Here is a 20,299-nt window from a genome sequence, read left to right as displayed (position 1 = left end):
CCGCAATCGTGCTGCCATCTCTCGGGATCCGTGCTGCGTTTCGTTTAATTACCAAACTAATAATCGTCTCCGACAAATATTTTTGTAATGTAATAAACGCAACACGTGTCCGTGTACGTTGTAATTATTGTGTTTCATCGTGTATCGACATGCACGCGAGCAGCGACTATTCGGAGCGAGCGCGCCCGCACGCGCGCACGCACGCACGCACGCACGCACGCCCGCACGCACGCACGCACGCACGCACGCAGGACACTGTCTCCGTCCGACAAACGATCCTCATTTCTGTTTAGCAGCTGTTAACGAGTTAAGAGAACAAAAGAGTTACTGTAATGCATAAAACGAATCTGTCCCGAGGTGTCCGTCCGGCCCCGGCGGACACTGCTGCATACAATTTAAAAGAAGTAGTTGTTTATATAAATAATAAACCGCAATATATTTTATTAAATTTTCTATTCAAACTACTTGCACCTTAGAAGTAATATCGGAAAATTTTCTGTAACCAAGTAGTCGTCTTCAAATATCACGGCGATGTTCAGTTCAAACTCTGCAAAAAAAAAAAAATCAATAATTAGTACAATCGAACCAACAGTCGAGTTACCCCACTCGGTGGGTCGCAATTCCGATCCGGCGATAGATCCTGCGAAGCACAGCATGTACTAGGGGTATGTAGTGTTAGCCGATTCACTCAGGTTGTTGAGCTCGTGAGCTCACCTACCGGTCCGCCAGTAGCTGGAATAGCCCCTTCAGCTACCAACGAGTAGGCAGCGAAAATATAACAGTAACAAAGCAAACTCGCACACAGCGAGCTGTTGCCATTCATCCAGCGCTGGGTCTAACTGAAGCTGCCACCCAGCGGTGTGACGTCACGCGCCGTATTCCACCACTAAATGAATGGCGATGAACTGTTTAACGCAGGGGGTTGTAATACCTGAATCAGTCGAGCAGTATTACCTATTTTAAAGTTGAGCGTGGTGGTGGTGGGGCAAGTGAAGAGTCGCGGCAGCACCATGTACAGCGGGATGTCTCGGCCGCGCACCACGTCTCCCTCCCCTATCTGGATATTCTGGATTTCGGTTGCTGGAAACAAAATACTGTGAGGTAGTTCCTCCCCTACACTGCTGCTGCGAGTCAGCACGTGTCGCATCGGCTGTGGTACAAACAAATATATCGAAAATCACTCACCATCCCTAGAGTAGCCGTCAGCGCAGCCGCATGTCTCAACGCGCACTAATTGTAGTTCAATGGACTTGATGGGTACCGAGCACTCGTCAACTCTGATCTGTGAAAATTAATATAGTAGTTTTATTAAGTCAACATCATAGTCGGTTACTCTTGGCAGAGAAGACGTGGTTGTGTGGAATCTTTGTTTGTTGTACCCTTGATGTTCTCCATAATTCGCGAATTGAGGCTTGGCGCACGCACTCGTTAAGTGGGGTTTTGGTAAGGTTTTTCAATGGATCCGTCCAGCGTCCGCAAGGTCTTTTATACCCTGTACAACAAGTTTCTCGGAAGACTGCTAGCTATCGCGATACGTGTCCAAAATATCGGGGAATCGTGAACTACACTGTTGAGGCCAACCTTTGAGTTGTTAAGTTCCTTTAGGAGCGAGGCGTTGGTGGGATGCTCAGTTTGAGATATACGGAGCATTCTACTTCGGCACCACATTTCTAGTGCATCGATCCTACCTTTTCCACTTTCTTTGACAGTCCAGGTTTCAACTCCATACAATTAGATGGGGAACACCGGTGCCCTTAACAGTCGGACTTTAGTGGTCTCGGTGATATTGCGGTCTTTCCATATTTTTGAGAGTCTGTCCATATCCAATCGCGTTATGATAATGCGGCGTTGAATTTCATCCTAGTAACCACTACTGTTAGTCACTAGTTTTTTTTGAAGTGAAACTTCTTTAGGCCCATGAGGGTAAAAATTTTACAGATGTAACGTCACGCAGGTATGCAACGGAAGTATCGAAAAAGCGAGAGAGAGCGATCGAGACCGATTGAGAGAGAGAGTAAGACAGGGCGAACGTAGCATGAAGCAACTCTTGTAGTGAATTTTAATTTAGGATATACGTGAAGTTAAAATATCAATTCACAGAGGGCGCTACCTCATACTATAAAAGGTGTTTTACAATTATTTACTAATGACAAAATTTTACTAATAATATACTTAAGACATTTAGGATCATTGTATTTTAATTTTTGAAGGTTTCACTTCTAACACGTGTGAATTGCACACATGTTATTTTTTTTTTATTGCCCTTGTAGGCAGACGAGCATACGGCCCACCTGATGGTGAGTGATTACTGTCGCCCATGGACTTCAGCAATGCCAGGGGCAGAGCCAATCCGCTGCCTACCGCTTAATACTCTACACAAGCCTCGTTTGAAGAAGGATATGTCAAAGCGCTCCAAACACCGTGGAAGGGAGTTCATTCCATAGCCGGATGTTATGTGGCAAAAAAGACCTCTAGAAAAGCACTGTCGATAAACGCAGCGGTTCCAGATAATATGGATGAACTCTGCTTCGATGGCGGGAGGAACGATGATAAGAAGGAGATGTGGGGATCATCTCAAACAATTCGTTAGAGCACTCCCCATGGAAGATATTGTATAAAATACAGAGGGAACCGAAGTCCTTCCGCAGACCCAGAGGTTCCAAACGATCCGGGAGAATGGGATTATCGACAATCCGAACAGCCCTCGTCTGTATGGAGTCAAATGGAACCTAGGTAGGTATGAGATGAAATGACCTTACAATTTGCAATCTTGGTGATCTCCGGGGTATTATTATTGCCTCTTTCCACTATCATTTTTAATACGCTTTAATAACTAATATAATAGGTATGTAATATTTGTAAATGTATGATATAAAGATTTCATCATAAAACGATAGGTCTAATTAAAAGCTGGACCATTGATACTTTTATGTTATTTTATTTGAAGCTAAATAGTAACTAAGAGAGTGTTGATTAGCATTCCAGTCTAGAAAACACATGACTTTATCCTTTGCTATCTATCTTATTATCTTCGATCAACAATTATTGATCGAAGCTTATTATGGTCAAAGTGTGATGATCACAGTCCACGTGTTAACCTACACAGATATCGCAGCGACTTGCCTTTCCAGTGACAGGTGCATCCAACGCGCAGACGGTGGAGGTGAGATCTGCGAACACAGAGAAGTGCGGCACTGTGCCCGCAGCGCGCACCGACGCACCGGACATCTCGCACCGCACACCCTTCTGTACTGGGCGTTCTTGCTATGTACAAACATTCATACACTTCTCTCAAAAACTTTGACAATCACTTAAAATTATTAAGAATATATTTCAAATATAAATTATGTGCTTTATTACTACATATATAATTAAGACATGGATTGAAATATGGCGAGTGGTTCCATTAATGTTGAGATACTATGAAATATGATGGGCTATGTCTATGCAATAAAATAATAATAATAATAAAAAACAACTAACATTATACAGGGTGTCCAACCGAAATGGGGGAGAGGATGATCTAGCGATAACTTTACGCTGAGGTGTTTAAGCGCAGGGAGTGCGTTGAGATGCGGACAACTACTTGGAGATTAAGTAGCAATGGATAGGGACCGCATCGCGCTTTTTGCGTGCGCACATATTATCAAAACAATAATTTTCTAGTTACTGCTCAGTGTTTATTTCGAGCAGAATATTGAACGCAGTGCTCCAAGTGAGAACACAATCAGAAGATGGATAGAAATGTTTGAGAATATTGGTTCAGATTCCAAACAGAAGTCATTTACAAACAGTTAGAGATTTCACCGCATTGACAATTGCAACAATTTAACTGTTACAATTCGAGAACTTAGTTCCAACAAGATGGTACCACTAGCCATACATCTGACCAACAAATTGTGATTGTGATGGAAGTGTTCCTAAATAAGATAATTTCTCGAGAGGGAGCATAAACAGCCCTCCCAGTCTAGATAGAAAAAGTGCAATAATATTTAAAAAGCGAAATAATTTTACATTTATTTATCTTTCATAATAATAAACGTTTTTAAATATTAGTCAATAATATCTTTTATTTCTCACGCCCCTCCCTCACTTGGACTTAGAAGTGGGTGATATAAATCGTATATAGATTCAATATCTATATATCGCAGCAATATCGTTGAATCCGATATCGCCCCGCACGAAATCTATATATCGATATCAGCCGATACACAATATTGCTCGATGTGATGCGCATCGCCATATCGTACCGATTCGTGAATCGAAATCTATATTTCGATATCAGCCGATACACGATATTGCTCGATGTGATGCGCATCGGCATATCGTACCGATTCGTTAATATCAGCAATATTCGTTTGGTTCGTATCGAAACGGCCAGAGTGAGTGAGCGCACGATAGGGATATCATGTGATGAATGAAACAGAAACAGGCATTATCCATACAATTGTAAACCTTATATTTAAGTCCATATGTCTGTAGATTATTCTTAGCGTATCAGCAGGATACAATTAAGGAAAGAAGTTTCAACTTTCGACCCTAACTTGAATGCAGTATAGCCTATTTGCATCGTTGAATTTAATTTCACGCGCTTTGACCTTGAACTAGAATTTTTGGACAAGTGTTTATAAATACTTAAAAGTTTTTTGTGTTTGATTTTTAAAGTACACATTTTTCTATTTTTAGTTGAATCCAAATAATTGAGTTTATTTCTTGTGTTTGTATTAAACTTTTGAAATCTACACTCTTTTGGTATATTTTGTAATTTTAAATTAAGACACAAAATACTAAAAACTGAAAATAATGTAGCCAGTCCTAAGCCTGGTAAAAGCATGAAGGAAAGTTTTTTTTATATTTTTATTTTCATGTTCTTTTTATTACTTTAAGATCATATTATAAATTGATATCAGAAAACCAACCGTATAACGTTGACTTAAATCTATATCTACTACGATATTATATCAGCGTATCGTTTCAAATCTCAAATATCATGAATCAAGAAAATCTACTAGCATCCATCAATATATAGATTCAGAAAATATATAGATTAAATATCCGATATTGATCCTCGATATATAGATACGATTCGATACGCGGCAAAACTGATATTACCCACTCCTACTTGGACTCCCTGTACAAGGGCCATGAAATTATGTTATAAGAGTAGTGTGTTATTAGGGATGACTGAATTATATTAAATTTCATTCACATGCTTACAAAATGTTTTGTTACGAAGTCAACACCTGATGCACTTTCTCTAAAAAATTCATATAAACTCTAATAGAAATATAAAAACATAACTCACATGTCTATACTGTACAAAGAACTGGCAAGTGGTGAACAGTGGCTTATTGAGAAATGATCTCTTCATATTACACTTTAGTGTGTACATTATATTAACAAACACTCCATGGTAAGTCTCCAGTAGACCAGGATATCCTGGAGATACAGCCTGACGGGCCCGCAGTGGCATCTCAAATGGAATCTCTGTGATGCCTACAGGGATCTTACCTGGGAGAGCTAGCTCAACTGTAACATTTATTAAATTTATTGGCTGCAAAAAACGATTATCTTTAGTTTAAAATGTTCAGTTTATTTATATAGATTTTTATTTCTTAATTAGTATTACTACTAGTTAGTTATCTTATTACCTTAATGCTATTTGAAAAAGCTTCAAATATGCCCACATTCTTGGTGCTGAGCTGCAAGTTGACACATCCCTCCATAGTGAGTGAAAGGCCCTCATGTCGCACATCGCTACTGCTCTCCACCACCACTACGCCAGCGATTATTTCCTAAATCACAAGGTTTACAACGAATTTGTAATTTAGAATTTGTTTTTATTTAAAATCCGTGATTTTTTTCGAAAATATTACATATTAGGTATGATGCTTAAATAGAGAACATGTTATTTTGGAAACCCACCCCTTCGTGATATATTTTACTTGCACGTTTTAAGCATATAGAGAGATTTATAGACATGTTTTGAATTTTAAAAGATGATAGACATAATAAGTTTTTATTTCCACGTAATTAATAAAATATCACTAATAACTATTATCAAATCATTAGTTTGTGTTTATTTACATCAACAATACGGCTATAAATAACTATTAATATGGTACGGTATGTAGGTACATACGGTACCTACAAAAAAATCTAAAGTAGACATTTGACAAATGAATTGTCAATGAATGAAATGTGATAGAAAATACAAATAGTTGATCAAATTATATTCAAATTTATTTAAAACCCTTTTTAGTCCAATTGCTTCAAATCAAATCAAATCCAAGGATAATTTAATATTTTCACCAAACTTAATTAATTATTCCTAACTTGGCTGATCAATTAGCAAAGCCAGTGCTTTTCAAAAAAAAAAGTTGTCGTTTTTTGACAGCAATCTGTACAATACTATTCAGGAATTATAGTCTTTAAGGCCTTACAAAAATAGCTAATATAAGCTCTATTCCGTTGAAATAAATTCCATATCGTAATTTATGGAAAAAAAAATCCTGCGAGCATCACTAATAATATTCAAAATATATGTATCCACCAATGGCAATGCCAAGCGGGAAAACAAAATGAAATCAAATTCAGTAGAAAAGAAATGTCAGTCCGTTGCGGTCGGATTTAATCCGCGTGCAATTAATAATTTACGATTTTATTAATTTGTGGCGTGTAAACATTTAGATCTCTTAATACAATTTTTGATAAACTGCTGTGTTTATTAAAATTTTGGTTACATATTCGTGCGCGTCAAGTTGAACAGGTGATGCCGACAAGGAGTCCCCGAATGGATCGATATCGGTGACTTAGTGTCAGGAGGAGTAAATAAACGAGACGAGGGTGTTAGAAGATGGAGAAGTCTGCTCGGCCAAGAACTGCACTTAACGAATGTGTGAAAGTGGTAGTACGATGCAGACCTCTCTCTGAACGTGAAAAAAAGGAAGGCTACGACGAGGTGAGTTTCCCGATTCGCGTAATGTTTGTGTCAGGGTGCGTAGAATCGTTGCGTCAACTTGTGTTGTTCGATCAGCGTTCGAAAAATAATTCAATTGCGTTTTTTTTTGTTACACGTTGAAGCATGAGATTATGAGTCTTGCGAACGCCACATCGATCCTTGTAGTGATTGAAAATGTTCATGAATATGCAACATTGTTAGAGGAATTCGGTGCTCATAATGCGACAACAGACGCGTGGGCCTAAATACTCCGAATATCGATGCCTTGGATGGTTAATCTTTAAACAATTACACAATGGAACTCATTCATAAATTAGTTAACAGCTGACTGCCACGATCTATGTATGAGTCCTAATAAATCATTAACCATATTATTATGTTAATCAACTACCTTTTGCAGATTTAGAATGTATTCTATGTCTTAGCTATTTAAATGTAAGGTAAGGAATTACCATATCAGATTTAGCTAAACCATTTTATAGAATGTTTTGTTGTGAAAAAAAGTTAGTTTCCATAGCAGCAGACTAACTGCAAGCAACATTATAAAACACAACATGTGAAGTTATTTCACTCTTTTATAAATTCATTTTTTTACAAATTAATAAAATACCCACTAATATTTTTTATTAATAAATGTTCAACATCTTTATTTCTAAATGGAAAGATGACATTAATAAATAAATAAAATAAAATAATGGGATTGTTGAATAATTATCTTTGTTTATTAATTGAAACCCAATGCCAACCTATGAGATGATTAATGCAATACTCACATCTTAACAACGTGCATTGTAGATATGAATGATTTTATTCAATAATAAGTAGATAAATATTAATGTGGTTAGGATAAGGAAATATTGAATAAATGTTAATTAAAAGAGATTATAAGAATATGTAATTAATTGTTATTTTTAAGGTTTGCTAGAAATTAAACTTTGGATTGGATTGAATGGATTTATTTGTGTCATTAAATAAATATTTAGTATCAAAATTGTCATCAAATCATCATCAAAAATTGTAGATAATCCACTGATACCAAATCAAATAACAGGTGTTAGTAAAGTAAAATGCAGATATAAAAAATATTCTTCATCCAAACAAAAACTGCTAGTGCACATGAGTGTTTGAAGTTAAAAATAATTCAGCCTTACTCATAACAGTGATCATGTCTCATTGCACTTATTTTTACAAGATGCACTTAAGGGTTCATTGCTCAACAAAGTTAATTCAGTGTAATTATGTATACAGTCTCAAATATATATTTTTGTTTACAAATGCTTCAAAAGGTATTAAATATGTTTAAAAAAACTAAGAAATAAAAACTAAGAATGTAGTTTTAATTTATGTAATTTATTGAATGGATCAATTATTAGATTAAATACAAATACCACTATACAAATGTGTTGATCAAAAATGAATAGGAGCTGGTTTTGTTTTCTTAAGAATGAATCATTATTGTTCAGATATTATTGTTTACATTGTGATCTCATCTGAGAAAAAATAATCTTGTCTACAGTTTACAGTTTTATTATCCACTCCAATTCGATTGGTTAATCTGAAAGAAAATAAAAGTATGGGTCAGAATAAGTAAAATGAGAAGAAATTGGGTGGGTCTTTAGAGCGTAGGCTTGGAATACGGGCCCCCGTCTTCGAAGCGCGTAACACTTATTATTTTGTTACGACTTTGCTTTATGCAGATGTAGGTTTTTAGGATTTTACTGGTGGTAGGACCTTTTGTGAGTCCGCACGGGTAGGTACCACCACCCCGCCTATTTCTGTCGTGAAGCAGAAAAGCGTTTCGATTTGAAGGGTGGGTCAGCCGTTGTAACTATACTGAGACCTTAGAAATCATCTCAAGGTGGGTGGCGCATTTACGCCGTAGTACAGTAACCACTTAACAACAGGTGGGCTGTGAGCTCGTCCACCCATCTAAGCAATAAAAAAAAAGAAAATTAGGTAAAAGCTTTTTTATTGTCATTTAATGGCATGTAGGGTGCATTGTAATTATGTTACATCACGGATCATGAGCCCGTTTCCCACCCACTACAGCAAATAAATAAAAGCAACTTTAAAATTGTAAGCGTGACTTGTTTCTGAAATTGAAACTCGAGTACTGATTATTTCATTCCAGGCTGGTTTCAAAGAATAGTCTGTCATAAGAAAAGTCCTAAACCCGTCAGGTCAGTGTCGAGTGACAAGAAGCACGCGTCATAGTATCGTGCTCGTGACCGCACGTATAATATAATATAATTGTTGTTAGCCAATTAATATGACCGGTCTATAAATTGTCTCTGTGTATCTTAGATACGATTTGGAGTCTGTAGGTAATTGCTCAATGATATCAATAAAAAACCTTTAACACAACAAAATAAAGGCTAAATTTAGAGATGGCCAATTGAATGACCTTAATTTTTATAATTTAAGAAAAAAAAACTGCAACGAATAGACTATATATGTGTAATCATTCGAATTTTTTGGAGAGTATCCTACAGAATAGAGGCTATCGAACAGTAGACTAAGTAGTATATTGACATGAACAATAAATCTAGACTCAATCTAGAGCAATGATTCTTGACCCGCGCAGACTTCGAGACTAGATCCCATATTAAGGCATAGATCTTCTGACACGTGGCCTTCTGCTCCCAACGAATAGTTTTATGTATTTATTTACAGGTAATCAGTCGTAGAGCGTTTTTACACAACCTTAGAAAAAGAACAACGCCGTCTAATTGCTTTACAATAAAATAGGTATCTAGGTCTGGATATTGATATCATTAAGATCCGTTCAATACACACGTTGGCAGAAATCAAAGATTATTTTACTGAATTTGTTCTGCTCAATGATACGAATGATGAATATGTCGACTTTCTTCGTCGAATGGAACTCGAACTAAGATTAAACCTGAACATTACGCGAACGCACATTAAAATAAATTATGCGATAAGATTTTAATCTGAAACAACAGAAACGTGGCACAATAAGGAGAACGTCGCGCTGCGCCCGCAAAAACGCGAAGAATGTGTCATCTCGGACGGAATGAATGGTTTGCAATAAAAACTAGACGAGAAGACGGTATGCACACAGCTTGTGCTGAATCAAGTCTTGCCAAGAGTTTTTCTCTCCCACCGGAGGAATTAGACTCGTATTTGTGTTCTTTTTGTGAAGGTGAAACTTGCGGTTACAGAGTTCGGGATGGAAATCGACCTTGAAGAGTGCGAGATTAACGATCTTACTTATTGTGCAATCATTACTTGTTTACTCTCTGCAAGGGACTTGCGCAAATGAGAAATTAAAAGGTTCAATTAAGAATATGTATATGTATTTAAAAAGAGACTACTGTGACTTCACTCAGACTCTGATCCATTATTCCAATATTGTCGTTTTAACCCTTTATGACCCGATACGACCCCACATATCGATATATATAAATACACTTGGTGGTGTCTAACCCTAGCGTAAGGTGAGTGTGCGTTGAATTGCCAATCTAGACATAAAAACGCTAACAGAAAAACAAAAAATAGACTTGATGTCATTTAGTTGGTTTGAATTTATTTTTAAAGTTTTGTAGTAATAACATCGACAGCAAAAGTCGTTTTTAGTCGTTAGGTCATACGTGATGTCTCCAAGGATTCCGGTTTGCTGTCATATAAGGAATATTACTAAACCAACTCAAGCTAATGAACATAATGCGGCATCTAATATATTATCTAGCTCGCCTGTTATATTCACTAAATGCATTGAATGTTAATTTAGCGTGAAAAATTTTGTGAATGTAATTTTTTTATTTGATGTAATTATATGAAAAACATCGCTTTTTATTGTAGGTAGGTACTCACAGGTCCTGCTGCCGCAGTGATAATAACTGCACCAAGTTTCATGACATTCAAATGATATGTTTTGAAAAATATGAATAGACTTTGAAGTAGAAAAATGTAATGATGGATATCTTGCCTAATGTTATGATGAAACATAACTATGCCGCCGCTGACTACACCCCGAATCCTGACCACGCAGGCGCCAGTCACCATCGACACCCTAGACACGTCCTTATGGATCTATCAGGTCCATTAACTCTTGCATTAGACGCCTTCAGTTCTAACGCTAGGAGCAGGTTTACGGACCCCGGTAACCCTGCTCGCAACCTAACTCATGCATCAGCCCGCTGAGTTTCTCGCCGGATCATCTCAGCGGGTCGCGATTCCGATCCGGTAGTAGATTCATTCGCGAAGCAGCTACTCTTGAGTGTTAGGTCTCCTTTGGAGGCGCTCGGGTAGCTGTTAGCAAATCCCACCCCTCCTGGCTGAGCCTTTGCTCGCCCACTTGTCCTGGTGAAACTAGAAAGGCATTTGGGCCACCAATAATCCCTCATTCATAAAAAAAACATAATATTTTGAAGTGAAGAGGGCGCGACGTCAACGTCGCTCTTCACTATAACAAGTTCTGCTCAACCCACCAAGTTCGATCGTTGACGATCGAACTTGGTACGCGCCGTTGCGCCCACCTCGGCCGCTGCACCGCTCGTGCTAGCGTCCTCGATAACGTCTGAAAGCGGTGCGTGTAGTTCCTGTACGGAACTTACACTTAACTTTCAAGGTTTGGCTTATTTCATATACAAATATATGTTACTGCAAAATAAGATGCTCCTAGTCTAATGCCGAGTCCCTCTCAATCATGATGTTTCAGAGTCTTGAACGTATTAATGTTTCCGGTTTCTCAAAAACGTTCCATAAAATAAAATTATTTTGATGTTTATAAAAATAGTTTTCATAGTACACGTAGGTATGTGATATAGATAAGTGTAATCTATGAAGAAAACAATAAAAATTGATTACCAGACGTCTTCGTGCATCCGTTCATAATATTATGGCCCTTGTTTATAAATTTGTTCTTACTACTTACACTATTTCAGTGTACAGTAGGACCTTGACAAATTCATTTTCAGTGTCCATTATGTCGCTCTCATATCACGATAGTTCTCTTAAAGCGACGTTCAAATTCAAAAAATCTTGTTTTTTTTTAATACCCATTGTTATGTAAATCTTAAACGACCTCTGCTTTGTTGTAATGCGTGATACCAACCGACATAAGCTCTTGAGATAATGTAACATAATGTTTGCAATTGTTTTTGTCCTTAAAGTTAAACTCTTCCGTGTATTGTTCAATCTTCAATTACAAGAAAATTATTTCCAGGCGGTTTCCTAAGATTTTGATTCCTAACAACCGGTCTAATTAAGACCGTGGAAACCACAAGGATGTAGACCGCTTTGAACCAGTCACGTTGGAAAATCTTCAAAGCAGAAGGTCGGCAGACGTACAATATTCAATACGCATCGATGGAATACGAGTGACTGAGTACAAGAAGATATTGTCAACACTTCTATATCTCAGCTTAACGCGTTCTCAATAATTTTGTCTTGTGCCTAATTATGCAATATGATGTGTGTCTAATGATGCAATTTGAATGTAATAAATTCAATTATTATCCACTCCTAATTCTTGTACCTTTATTACACTTGCATGCGCACACTTGTGTTTATTTCGGTTGAGTATAAAATCGGCTTCCTGCCTTCTATGACGATAATTCATCAATTTAATAACTAGGAATATTTTATCGTTGAATTATTTCATTTATGGAAACCAAAACTGTACTGATCTCACCTAAACTTCATTCATAAGAAAACCAAATTAGCATAATGTGAATTCGTAAAATTAAAATTGAGATTTTATCAAACTAAAAAGGGGCATACTATATTTTAAATGTCCGTATTCAAATAGGCGAAATAGGTATAATGTTATATAAGGTATAATGTTGCGCAGATGGCGCTGGGGTCTGAAGCTTGCCTATCAGGCGAGATCATTCGTTCAGAATTGGATATGTAGTGCTATTGTGCAGACAGTTTCTCTGAAATATCATATGTAACGCAATGAGCTAACTATTTAGTACGCCACGCAACAAATAAAGCCAAAAATGAAAATATAATCTTCTAATTTTATTTACGAGTGTACATTTCAAAATCGTGAAACTTGGGTTTAATATAATAAAGTTAGTTGTAATTTTTTTAGCAATAACTATAATACATTTAGTAAGTACAACCTATCCAGTAAGTGCACCTTCTTCCTCTCTAATATCTCTTAATAATCTATAGGTTAAGAAATCACGTCAAGAACAGAAATGGTACGAGCGTCTCTCCTCCAGGAACCCGGTGGACAACAAAAAGTTCCAAGGACCAGTACAGGTTACGACAGCTGCTCCTATTGGACACGCGGTGGTCGTTGGGCACTAACTCGGTGGAACGGACTTTAGACAGATCGTCGTCTTGACCGCAGATTTGAGCCATATTTAAATTAACGAGAATTTAAAATCTATTTCCTGGCATTTTATAACCACCAACCAAATCTAAGCTTAAATCTAATTCAACACAGAAATACGTTTTCTCGTAACCTTGATATGGCTCAAATACTTGTACCTCTAAGACAACGAAATGCATTTAAAACATTATTACTGTCATAAAACTTGGAATACTGTTCATTAAAATAACGGATAACTTAAAAAAATGAAATCTGTTTTACGCATGAATTTGCTGGATTCTTTTAGTCTTTCCTCAATTTATACGAAATAAGAAGCTGCCCAATAGATGTATTTAAAAATCATATTATACATACTAATGATCCTTTTAGTAACAAGCTCCCGGAAGGGACATTTAGACGAACACAAAAATAGAGAAGGAGTCTTTACTAGAGAGTCCTCAAATTTCCAAATACACGGTGAAAGTAGAGAGAGTTTACTATTCTTATGACAATTTTTTTTAGTTGGTAATATGGGTGGACAGACTCACGGCCTGGTGTTACGTGGTCACCAGAGCCCATCATAGACATCATGCTCCCTTCAAACCGAAACGCATTACTGCTTCACGGCAGAAATAAGCAGGGTGGTGGTACTTACCCGTGCAGACTTACAAGAGGTCCTACCACCAGTAATTACGCAAAATAGAATTTTGCGGGCTTAATTTTTATTACGTGATGTTATTCCTTCACCGTGGTAGTCAATCGTGAACTTTTGCTGAGCACGTGTTTCATCAGAAAAATTGATACCTGTTGACCGCCCCCCGTGGGGAAAGAAGACCATTATTTCAGTGTCAGTATTTCAAGTACACGGTGAACGGTTAATCTATCGATCGTAGGTTAAGGACGCTTTGACATTTAACTTTTAATGAGGTGGTGGTCAAGTTCTTGCGACGAAGAAAATTTAAATCTTAGTATTATGGAAGCACTGACGTATTTCATTCACTGACGCTGATAGCACACACGAAAAGTGATACTAATCTTTAGAAATACTTTATTGTATGTTCATTTTTCTTGAGTTTTTTTTTGGGATTGGCGCCCGAAGGCCTTTCCAGTTTCACTAGGACCGGTGAGCCCCCAGAATTTCTCGTCAGATCTTCTCAATGGGTTGTGATTCCAATCCGGTGGTAGATTTTGCGAAACACCGTATGTACTAGGGTAAATTCGCAGCATGAGAGCTTGAGCCCGTGGGCGACCTACCAGTCCGGGCGTATTTGGAATAGACTACCAGAGAATAGGTAGAGAAAAAAATACACTTGCAGGCCGGAAGATTTTTGATTAGATTAAATAGCTCACCGTGCATACACCGTGTAAAATATATTTCAATTTGCTCGTACCGGGAATCACAGGAATTAGCACCTGTCTTCTTTTTGCTATTATCGTGTCAGTGAATGAATAAGCGCTAACGACAACTTAGGACGTACTTAATATAATGAATTATCCAATGTGTACTCGTATTATGATAATTAATGAATGTTTGACGTTGATGTGAGCGAATATTCTAATAACTAGGTAGTTCATATGTGAATACATTTGGTACCTAATATAGTTCTTATATATTCGCAAAGTTTGTTTAGTCAGCATTCTCATCAGTTTTCATTAAAACTATTTTTATTGTTGTTATATTACTATCCGCGTTTCTAATACTTGACATTTTACGTAGTCACTGACGAAATAGTTTAGTTAATTAGGTCTATTAGGTCGTGTTGGTGAGCTCTGGAGGCGGACAGGAGGCGGAGTTGCTGCCAACACTGCCTGAGCGTCTCTCAAGCAGGCCTAACAGCTCAAGGACAGCTAGCTTAATATAATTATGATAGCGTTAAACTAATGTGTAAGGCAGAAAATAATGACATTACCATAGTGGGTAGGTGTACTCTTGTGTCTTAGTGGAATTCACGTAATTTGCAAGAGTTTTTTTTTATAAAATTACAAAACGAGTGCCATAAATTTAAAAAAGTTGAAGATTGAAAGATTGAACTTTTGCCAAAATGAATAAAAGCGAATTCTCGAGCAGTAGCCTGGACGTCACGGGACGCGTGACCCGCGCGTATACATAGATCACCAGGGTTTTATTATTTCACCTTGAACGTCATTCGTTTTTTGGGAATCTCTTTGATTCCTAACGCATCACTCAGCTTTTGTTTTTATAAATAGTAAAGCTTTGAATGTGAGCGATCTAAAAGAAAATGACTGGACAATTGTATATCAGCAGATGTTCTATGCATGAAATATAATCTCTTCTTATAATAATGACACAAAAAATATGAGAGGACCACGTAGACTTATTGTTGACTTTCACTGAAATGCGGTAGAAATGAAATAAAATAATAACAACTGATTTTATTAGTAATTTTCACTATGTTTACTGTCTTGTCGGTTTTATTAGTAGATTCTCTTTATACCATACTTATATACTTAAAGTAATACATGCTCTAAGGTCAAAGACAGAACAGATTTATTTTAACAATGAAATATTTATATCACGATGTAAATGTTTTTATTACTCAGGATGTGAATTGTATGTAGCTGCCGCCTTTTGCGTTCACGAGGAAGGGGTCAGTTACAATATTTATTTTCTCGTTAAATAAAAGACAAGTATCCGATATTGTGTCGTCCACGTGGTCGGTGCTGGACATCGACACTGTCGGACTGCAAGGGACACCGGGGACATGCCGCCGCGGCTACAGATCTTTTCAAACTGTACAAAGTCGTAGACACAATATCATCAACATAATAAGTATTTATATCAATAGTCTAACATACCTGTACAACCTACATAGGTAATATCATCATCATTCATCATTATCCTGCCCTTCTCCCGGTCACCTGGGGTCGGCGCAACATGTTTTCTCCTTCCATACTCCTCTATCATATACCATTTCTTCGCTCACTCCCTTCTTACTAGGTAATATCTATATAAATATAAGATTTGTAAGTTTTAGTAATTGTTAACGGAGACTTAAATAATACGAGTACTAACATTATTATTAGAATGAGAGTTAACATTGCTGTCTTATTTATGTATCCCTTGCGGGTAAATTAACCAGTCGATCCGTTATATTATAGTGTTAAATGTAAGTTATCGATTAACTAATTATTAAAATTTAGATATTACTGGCGGCGGCATTATTAGTAGTACTTTTTGTAGATTAATTGTTAATTAACACGGTGCTTTGTGTTCAGGTAAATACTTTAATAAGCTTATAATAATTCTGAATGAGTTTTTTTCATTTGGGTTACGACTTAGTGAGGACAAAATCAGGTGGTGCAGCACAAAATGGCAGGTATTAATGAAAAAATTAAAACGTTACCCAGTGGAACAAAACTACTTTCAATTGACTGCAATTTTTACGGCTAAGTGTAGGAAACTAATGCTTGAATCGTAGTTACTAACATCAACGGATGTGGATCTTACAATAATCCTCGAATAATAGTTAATATAATGACTTGAATGTAGGTGGTGAAAGTATGGCCGGAGCGCGGGGCAGTCCAGGTGTACAACCCGAAGGGCCAGGACAAGCTGTTCACGTACGACGCCGCCTACGACAGCTCGGCCGACACGCAGACCATATACGACGAGATGGTGAGTTGGGACACCCTCCCGCCTTCGCTTCTTAAACAAACTCTACGACACTAAAGCATTGTAATCGTTCAATAATTCCATTTGAAAGCCGTTCAGTTCTTTAACCCTATCGTTATAGACTATAGATTCGTACTTGTCGTCGTCGTGGTCTAAAGGATAAGACGTCCGGTGCATTCGTGTTGAGTGATGCACCGGTGTTCGAATCCCAGGCGGGTACCAATTTTTCTAATGATATACGTACTCAACAAATGTTCACGATTGACTTCCACGGTGAAGGAATAACATCGTGTAATAAAAATGAAACCCGCAAAATTATAATTTGCGTAATTACTGGTGGTAGGACCTCATGTGAGTCCGCACGGTTAGGTACCATCACTCTGCCTATTTCAGCCGTGAAGTAGTAATGCGTTTCGGTTTGAAAGGTGGGGCAGCCGTTGTAACTATACTTGAGACCATAGAACTTATATCTCAAAGTGGGTGGCGCATTTACGTTGTAGATGTCTATGGGCTCCAGTAAACACTTAACACCAGGTGGGCTGTGAGATCGTCCACCCATCTAAGCAATTAAAAAAAAACTTAACAACCCTCTGTGTCACTACTATTACAAACGTAGTCATAGTTTGATCACACCTTTTCTATTTTGAAACAAAATATAAAATTTATACGCATTATATGAGTATGTAAGACCGAGGCACTGGGGTAGAACAGAACAGAAAAGTTTTCAAATTTTAATAATATCTTAACATCCGCACAATACACAAAATATTTTGTCTTAAATATTTAATCGTTTTTAGACAGTACCATCTTGTTTCATATTACGATGTTGGCAGAAACATAAATTAAAATAAATAAATAGTAAATTAGATACCTAATCATAAAAAATAAGCACATAAATTAAATTAATAATCTCATGTTCTGTCGTGAGACCAGTGCTAAGCGTACTGATAGGCGATAGCGTACACACGATTAAGCTAAACTAAAAATCTTAATTTTCCGAGAACTACATAAATAGGGTAAAGAAAGAACTAAGAACTAATTGCTATTTTTCACGGCCACGCTTAATTGTTTGGTTAATTACATCCTTCAAATGATATGCTTTTAATCTAAATTGTTAAATGTGAAATGAAAAGAGAAAAATACCGATAGACATAATTTTCGTCCCTAGTAAATAACTTACTATCTTAACACGACCACCGCAGAAGGACAATTACATTTTAAGAATTTGACAAAAACATTGACATCAGTCACCTCAAAACAATATTACTATTTACGCGGACGTGGTTGATCTCAGTATTGCAGTTTACCTGTAAATGCTAATAGTAAGGAAGTGAACGGTAATGGAAGCCGTGAAAAATTGTATTCACGTAGCGAAGGTCAGGTAGGTAGGTAAGACGGAGCCAAGTACTTTAGACGTCTTCAATAAAGCTTACCGCTAACGTGTGCTTGGATCTTGTACTAGTCGCTGAATATGTGGGAATATCATCGTAATTATATGAAAATCAATCTATATTTATTCTATACTAATATATAAATCTGCAGTGGTTTTTACGGATGTTCCGTTATAACTACTGAACCATGCATTCGATTGATTTGAAACTTGGTATCCATGTAGAAAATACATGTACTTAATGGATAGGCTAATATTTATATGAGTGTTGGACTCCCTACATCAGTTGCGGGGGCGTTAATGATGAGAATTTTTGCGGGGGTGAGAAATAATAATATTAATTTTAAATGCCCAGCGAATCGGACGGGTACAGCTAGTTACTATCTAAAGACGGACGTCATAATTAGTTGAAATAAAATGTTCTAAACCGTTCAGAACGCTCTTAAAGTATGACACTTGCTGTTTGTTGAAAACATATCTGATTGTCGAGTCTAACGAACTGTCCCTGTCCTTCAGTGGCCGCACGCCGCGGCGCCGGTTTCAGTGGCGCGTTGTGTAAAGTGGCGCTGCATCAGCCGCGGAGAAATCCGTTCGTCGCACATTCCGCTGTCACAGTACGCGCGCGCAGCTCCGTGCTCTTACCAAAAACATGCAGCTCTCTCGTCCAGACGCTAATGCACTATTACGATTACGTAATTGGACTAATGGGACCAGATTCGAATTGGCGACTGCAGTGTGGAACTCTGCTGGCACACCTGTAAAGATGTACGATCGAAAACTTTTTTTAGTTTGGTCTGACTTCTGCTAAAAGCCCTTCCGTGCGCCTACAAAATTAAAGTGATTCAACCCAGTATATTTATACATTGCATCTTGCAACAATTCCGTTCGCATTTCTACAGTTTCCTCAGCGCAGCGCGCGCATATCAACCTAATTTCCGGGAAACATTTTTACGGCGCTCTGTTTAAATCGCTCTCCATGTGTGGAACATTAATTTGGTCTGGTTGAACGATACTCACCCAACTCGTTAAAACTATTGAACATTTACCGCGTTAATACTTGACAACGATAAATAAACACTCATCAATAAAACAACGTGTGTATATAATCAGCTCATTCGATACTCTGAAGGATTCATATATTATATTAGTCTAACACTCTTAAATACTCGAACTCATCTACTGTTTTTTATAATACCAGCAATACAATGGGCCGTTGGTGATTCAAAACATTCTGACTCTGCTTACCTTCTAGCGAGGTCGAACTCTTGCACTGCCCACATCTCCATTGAATCGATTTTAGTAAAAAACGTTTGGAACCTTGAGTAGTCCGAGGTGAGACATTGAAAGCGTAACCGAGGACACGCCGAGCGCGATGACGATGAGCGCACACCGCGCGTGGGCTGCCATGTTGTAACTCAACCACGACCCGTTCCAGCTGTTTGCATTCCAAGTTATATGGAAACGTACTGCCATCTAAAATAACAATAAGGAAGCAGGCTTAGCAACCCCCTGGCATTGTCATGAATTGTGCAGATTACTATGTACCAACGGGTTATTGTGCGTTCGTATAACACGTATTCGCGGCGCCAATCAAGTGAAACGCCACCTCGCGTGTACTGTGAGTAGTCGAAGGCGTGAGACATCGCTCCTGTTTCAGTGTCCGATTTCTCGGTTATCATTTACAATGACGTCATAACGCTTAGTTATCAACATTTACCAACAACTTATGTTGGTCGCATCGCGAGTGCCTTTTGGTAATTTAGATTTCATTATATTTTAGATGGCTAAAAAATAAGTCATCGGTTAATGTAGTTATTTCAAGAGACTAAAAAAATAGTAATTTGAACTCATACTCGCATTTCCAAGTCTTTTGTTTCTCAAACGGGGTATGTACTAACACAGGAACAGTAATTTCTCTCAAACTCATGTTGATAAACTTTGTTTAAATATCATTCTCGCTATTTGCAGTCGCACAATGAAGTATACATACACATAGATTCACATAATAGAAATGATAGGTTTCAA

The 20,299-nt window shown here is 37.5% G+C and overlaps 3 protein-coding genes across 7 annotated transcripts in view; 1 reads left to right on the top strand and 2 right to left on the bottom strand.

The window, feature by feature from the left end:
* Positions 1-436: 436 nt before the first annotated feature.
* Positions 437-6,150, bottom strand: LOC114248011 (vacuolar protein sorting-associated protein 26C). Its single transcript, XM_089739262.1, has 7 exons — positions 5,926-6,150; positions 5,652-5,795; positions 5,306-5,554; positions 3,124-3,264; positions 1,186-1,282; positions 955-1,080; positions 437-547 (listed from the first exon to the last, which is right to left on the bottom strand). The coding sequence occupies exons 1-7, from the start codon at positions 5,980-5,982 to the stop codon at positions 462-464; spliced, it is 900 nt and encodes a 299-aa protein (XP_089595388.1). The 5' UTR covers positions 5,983-6,150; the 3' UTR covers positions 437-461.
* A 308-nt stretch (positions 6,151-6,458) lies between these two features.
* The window catches only part of LOC114248024 (kinesin-like protein Klp68D), a 45,216-nt gene continuing 31,375 nt past the window's right edge, over positions 6,459-20,299 (top strand). Inside the window, exons 1-3 of one of the 3 annotated variants that reach the window (XM_089739257.1) lie at positions 6,459-6,961; positions 13,109-13,198; positions 16,762-16,887. In XM_089739257.1, coding sequence (XP_089595383.1) covers positions 6,857-6,961; positions 13,109-13,198; positions 16,762-16,887 — 321 coding nt within the window. In that variant the 5' untranslated portion in view covers positions 6,459-6,856. The remainder of the gene's footprint in view (positions 6,962-13,108; positions 13,199-16,761; positions 16,888-20,299) is intronic. The other 2 variants (XM_028181142.2, XM_089739258.1) reach the window with 2 other exon arrangements.
* The window catches only part of LOC149499653 (uncharacterized), a 44,508-nt gene continuing 31,966 nt past the window's right edge, over positions 7,758-20,299 (bottom strand). The window contains exons 2-4 of one of the 3 annotated variants that reach the window (XM_089739263.1): positions 19,520-19,747; positions 18,917-19,029; positions 7,758-8,516 (exon numbers count right to left, since the gene is read on the bottom strand). In XM_089739263.1, the coding sequence (XP_089595389.1) occupies positions 8,490-8,516; positions 18,917-19,029; positions 19,520-19,747 (368 nt within the window). In that variant the 3' untranslated portion in view covers positions 7,758-8,489. Of the gene's footprint in view, positions 8,517-17,506; positions 19,030-19,519; positions 19,748-20,299 lie in introns of those variants that run through there. The other 2 variants (XR_016325585.1, XR_016325586.1) reach the window with 2 other exon arrangements.

Source organism: Bombyx mandarina, chromosome A1 (assembly GCF_030267445.1).
Source record: "Bombyx mandarina strain Sakado chromosome A1, ASM3026744v2".
Taxonomy (NCBI): Eukaryota; Metazoa; Arthropoda; class Insecta; order Lepidoptera; family Bombycidae; genus Bombyx; species Bombyx mandarina.
This window is presented reverse-complemented; position numbering and strand designations above follow the sequence as displayed.